Here is a 5,982-nt window from a genome sequence, read left to right as displayed (position 1 = left end):
AGTCTATAGTCTAGTCTATAGTCTAGTCTATAGTCTAGTCTATAGTCTAGTCTATAGTCTAGTCTATAGTCTATTCTATAGTCTAATCTATAGTCTAGTCTATAGTCTGGTCTATAGTCTAGTCTATAGTCTAGTCTATAGTCTAGTCTATAGTCTACTCTATATTCTAGTCTATAGTCTACTCTATAGTCTAATCTATAGTCTATTCTATAGTATAGTATATTCTATAGTCTATTCTATAGTCTAACTTTATCGATTTGTTTACGTTTTATAATGTCACTTTCAATCGGAATGAAATTCTGTGACAGGCCTGAATGTTTTAGTGTTTTTTTTTTTTGTATTTTCTTTTCATTAATTGTTTTATTTAAATATTTATTTTGTGTTTTTTAGTTGTGACTCATAGTTTAGTGCATGTATTAACTCTTTCAGTTCTATAAAACCGGTATTTAAAAACAAAAGTGTTTTAAAGATTTCATTGTTTCAAGGGGGAGTCCCTCGTTTAAATTGATAAGACAAAATGAATAAATATATATTTATGTATGCTTATCATCAGAAGTCAGAGTATAAGATGAAAAAATTGCTAAATTGTAAATAATATTTTTTTAAAATATACTAAATATATGAAGAGATCACTAAATGGGTGTTTCGTTTAAAAAGTTAATAAAAATATCGCTATTAGTATTATAAAAAGATAGCGGTAAGAATATAGACTGTCAATAATGGAAATTCCCATATGCAGATAATTGGAAATACCATTTATTGTAGGTACTTTTGTAGAGACAATTATACAAATAAAAATCTTTATAAATAGAAACATAATTTTACTTTACTTTCTACTATAAATTAAGTTCTTGAACTGTATAGAAGTGTTTTTGCAAAATGTGTCAAATTATATTCAAAATTTGTGTATTTATTAGTCTGATGTCAATGGCGCTAGCCTCCCACAAACCACAAGTGTCGACCACTATATTGGATGGTAATTGATGGTTAAACTTTTAAGCTGAAAACTATTCTTAAACAAATCTCTTTTCGCAGGATTTCCCAATGATTTAAATATTCAACCATTTGTAAGTGTGGGCTATAAATTGTATCATTTTGGTCAAAGCAAGGTAAGTTAACTAAAGGAAAATTAAAAAAAAAAAATCTTACTTAATAATCTATTTTCACAGGTTACTTGGTATAAAGCCTTCTTAATTTGTCGTTCTTTGGGCGGTTTCTTAGCCTCTTTTGATTCTCAACAAGAATTGGCCGCCTTATCAGATTATTTAATTGGCAAATATCCTTTGGATCGTTGGTGGTGGTTATCGGGCTCTGATCTAGATTCTGAGGGTGATTTCTATTGGTATCGTACGGGTGAACGTATAAGTTATGCTGACTGGTCTACAGGTCAACCGGATAATGCCGGTGGTCATGAAAATTGTGTTCATCTTTGGTATCAAAATCCCAAATATCAAATGAATGATTGGATGTGTAATCAACAGGCGTATTATGTTTGTGAAGCTGATAAGCCGAAAACGATAGCAATAAGTGTGTTTTAAGTGCGTATATATGAGAAGAAATACGAATTTGAAATAGCATACTTTTAGCATATAAACAAAATTATTTATTAAAACATTTTGAGATTATTATTTAATTAGAGATTTTTTTTGCGAAACCCAATCGAACTGATAGGTTAAGATAGTAATTCACTACGCGAAAGCAGTCAAATCTAATCGATGAAGTGCTTTACGTAAACACCGGTCATGTTGATCTATATACGGTGGTCATTTTCAGCTATTGGCCAAGGTTCATTGCGACTCACAATTGTGTATCTTAGAAGCACTTTGATAGAGCTATCCAATCTTTTGCCATAGTAGCCCCGTTGGCTAATGACAGGTAACATAAGTCAAGCTTAATTTAACTCCTATAAAAGCGAAGGCAATCACTGGTTGGAGCCAATAGAAGAGAGCGGCCCTAACATCAGTTGAAAACACCTCGTTAATGTAATATCATGTTCCTGAAAACATTGAAGGGTCATCTAAAAACTTACCCCAGGATCCGATAGCAGTAGCGGTCATAACTTCAGGTGAAAACACCTCGTTAATGTAATACCATGTCCCTTCAAACATTGTAGGGACATCTAAAGTCTTACCACAGTCGCCTAACCTCACTACTGAGATGTCTTCTGCTTAGAAGACGTAATTTTGTGGTTTGGAAAACATAGATATATACTTAATTAACCACCATAATCTACTGGGAGTTAAACAAGTTGAGTCTTTTCAGAGTAAACTCCAACACTCTCAGCCAAGAAGGAAAATCGTTGATAAATTAAAGATTAAGGTATTATAACTTCACAATGTCTCAAACAACTCCATCGGCACTTTAACCTTAACACCGTTCTTCCTTTCTGACATCTCAACGGATCCAACTCAAGATTCCTCTATTCCATCAGATACAAGTATTCAATGGTACATCTTACTCCAACACATTTCGACGGCTACAAATCAGGATGCCTCTCATCCTTTAGATACGAGTATCATCTTACTTCACAACACATATCCTATCTTGAGTTATTCAAAGAATTATCCTTTCTACCTAAATTATCTGATAATTCATTTCAACTGAAGTCGTACTGGAAATATTCAAAGAAGAGCCATTTCTTTCTAAATCATCAGATTATTCATTGTCTTTATGAGCAGAGACTGATATATTACAACTCCACAATGTCTCATCGAACTCCATCGACATTTTAATCTTAACACCGACATCTCAAAGGACACAATTCAAGATGCCTCTCTTCCATCAAATAAAAGATTCCGATGATACATCTTACTCCAACACATCTCAACGGATACAACTCAAAATCCTTCTCGTCCATCAGATACAAGTTGAGGAATGATAAATGTCTTGGGTAAATTCCAACAAATACCAATGTCAAGGAGGCGATAATCAATCAGTTGTGTCGTAGAACTATTTAATCGCTTTCCTCATGGTAACCGTTGTAGAACGATAGATTAAAAACCTTCGAAATCCAAGGACAAGGAAGAGGTATTCACAAGGTTGTGTCCTAAAGAGAAATTCGCTCAAACCAGTTGTGCCTATTCCTATCAAGGTCAACATTTTTGTGAGCCTTCTTGACATTATTCTTCAGATATTTACGTAAGAGAATTTCTCAACCTTTCAAAGTTTCGATGACAATGGCATCGATATTTCTTTTAACTAACACTCTCCTCCTACGAATAGAGTTTCAATCACAACTAAGTATTACTTGTAAGTCGTAAAAATCATATCAATTGTTAGTGCTTGAAGTATTCATTAACGTAACACCAGACTAGGAGTTCTAGTCAAACTTGGACTACTTCGAGTTATTTGTTATTTGACTACTTATAGTTACTACAAATCAGTATTATTAAAGATTCCAAGCTTTGAGTTTGAAATAACATTAATTTTATTGCGCCACTTGAATGTTCATAAGTCGAATGCTTTACATAAGTATCCACCTTATGTCCTATTTCAGTACCTTTCCAAATACATCGTAGTGACTCAACATTGTCCTTTTAAGACTTGAAAAGGACACACGTGGTTACGCCGGTACATTTACTACCACTCTGCTCAAGCACTCGAGCTATCTAATATCTTACAGTTACTGACCTGTCGCTATACTTCCGATATGCAAAAACTTCACTTCCGTTTACAACCACAGGGGTGCGATGATCTCTATATATCTACAGCTATATGAATCTATCAAATAAGCCAAGGACAAATTCATACTTGCCGAGAAAACACTGTCTGGTATAAACAGTGTAATCCCTAAACATACCCTGATAAAGAAGATCAAATCCATACTTCTCATTAATTCATTGAAAAGAAAAAAAAATTTGACCTTAAAGGAACCTCTCTAATAACCGAGACAAGTCAAAATCTGAAACTTTTCCCAACAGAAACCTCGTCAATAACCGAGGCAAGATAAAATCAGAAACTTTCCCTGTACGCAACAGGTTCCCGGATAAAATACATTTTTAAGTTAAATCATTCCATAGATGAAGAAAACTACAATAAAATAAGGCTCTCTATGGAAAAAAATCCCCCAATTATTCCTTATATTGTAAGTAAAATAAACTGTTTGGGAATTGTAAGAATTCTTATGAGACTGGTACATAGAGTTTATGCTTATTAGCATGATATATAGTCGTCTATGTCTAGTTTGCTACTCCTTTATGCCAACAGCTTAAAAGGAAATATGAAAAACAATCTACAGAAAAAATCTAGAGTAAAAACCACATAGAATTAAAGAAAAAATCAACTTATATATTATAGTCTGTCGAGGTCGATCATATAATACCCTACACCTGTTATAAAAATAATATATGATTTAGTTTTGAAAATAAATCATTAAGTTGTACCTTGCCTTAGATATACTTAAGACATTTATTGTTGAATAAAATTGTGAACATTTAAGTCAAATTTTGAGGAGGACTTTTTATAGGGGCTAGGGTCAAATGAAGCCCTATTATTGTAGAGACCGTGAGTGTCATAAAGGCCAGCATAGAACGAGGTTTAGTGGCTTTTTGTCGAGATACGTGTATTTCAAACATAATTATGAACTTTAAAGCCCTTTTCGGCAGGTTCAGTTTTATGGGGACCGATGTTAACCGGTACCATGGAATATCATGTGTCGAATTCCATTGAATTATCTTGAAAATTTCTACCTGTAGTTTGATTACAAGGTTTTCAAGCCCCATATGGAGGTTAAGTTGTATGGGGGTTTGGTGAAATAGTGCACCGATCTTTATCATTTTCAATAGGCTTCCTTCTCGTTACAATAGAAGATCATGTATCAAATTTCATTGAATTGTCTTCAAAATTGATTGCAAAATGTAGATTGATTACAAGGTTTACATGGAAGGACGGACAGACAGACAGACAGACGGACGGACCCAGAAGAATAATTCTAAGCCAATTGGTATACTTTTAGGTGGGTAAAAGACCACTTTTGTTGTGCGTTACAAACATTAGCACAAATCCAATATACCCTCCCCACTACAGTGGTGTAGGGTATAATTATAAGCAAAGCAACACAATACATTGTGGCAGTAGCAACAAACAAGCAAAATAGGAAAAGGCAACAGCAACGACGACAATATATACAGAAACTGTCATTAGCATTTAAAAGCATTGACAGTTTTAGCATTTGCCACATATGCACTAAGTGTTGCTGCCACATAAGGTATGTTAAAGAGAGAGAATAATATAAAACAATGCAATTACCACACAAGGGAACAACTAAATACACTCAAAGTGTCCCTTTCATTGAAAGTTTCTATTGTAAATTTTTTTTCATTATATTGGTTTTGTCTATTAAAATACTTTATATACTTTTGTTTGTTGCATACCACTCCCCGTACTAAAAACTAAACCACATATTTCAACAGCAGTTAGTAGTTTAAAGGAGAAATAAAAAAAAAATTATATAAATAAAATGTTGCAAGTAAAAAAAGAAATTGTTTGCAGAAAATTGGGTTAATTAGAAAAATAATGTTAACGAATTCTTTGTATAAAAGTTAACTTCCTTTTATTTCCTTTTTAGTATTTGTAAAGATACTAATCTTTTTTCTAGTTTTTTATTTTACTAGTTTAAAGCAGAATAATAAATCGTAATGTTAGTTTTTATTTTTCAGTTGAAAATCCATGACGGTGGGAAATTTTCTAAAAAGGGACATGTCAGTACTTGTTTAAGAATGTAAGGAAAGATTTGTGGCAACAGCTTTCAAATCAATCCTTTAGTGGCAGACACACCACTTCAACATCTTCCAGTCTTCTTGTACCAATGCGCTGACAGGACGTCAAAACTTTTGACAACAAAACAGCAAATGGAACAAATTTCCTATTGGTTTTTAATTTGTGTATAAATTGTGTTTAAACAAACTTAAACAACTACAGACATTGTTGCTTACTTGCCATATGTTGCAAGTTTGTATATACAAAGCTTAGACTAAATATTTC

At 33.0% G+C, this 5,982-nt stretch overlaps 1 protein-coding gene across 1 annotated transcript; it reads left to right on the top strand.

Annotated features, from left to right (window-relative positions):
• The first annotated feature begins 817 nt into the window (after positions 1 to 817).
• Positions 818 to 1,633, top strand: LOC111687765 (C-type lectin 37Db-like). Its single transcript, XM_023450236.2, has 3 exons — positions 818 to 976; positions 1,036 to 1,109; positions 1,170 to 1,633. The coding sequence occupies exons 1-3, from the start codon at positions 880 to 882 to the stop codon at positions 1,536 to 1,538; spliced, it is 540 nt and encodes a 179-aa protein (XP_023306004.2). The 5' UTR covers positions 818 to 879; the 3' UTR covers positions 1,539 to 1,633.
• Positions 1,634 to 5,982: the final 4,349 nt, after the last annotated feature.

This window comes from Lucilia cuprina, chromosome 3, assembly GCF_022045245.1.
Source record: "Lucilia cuprina isolate Lc7/37 chromosome 3, ASM2204524v1, whole genome shotgun sequence".
NCBI classification, from domain to species: domain Eukaryota; kingdom Metazoa; phylum Arthropoda; class Insecta; order Diptera; family Calliphoridae; genus Lucilia; species Lucilia cuprina.
This window is presented reverse-complemented; position numbering and strand designations above follow the sequence as displayed.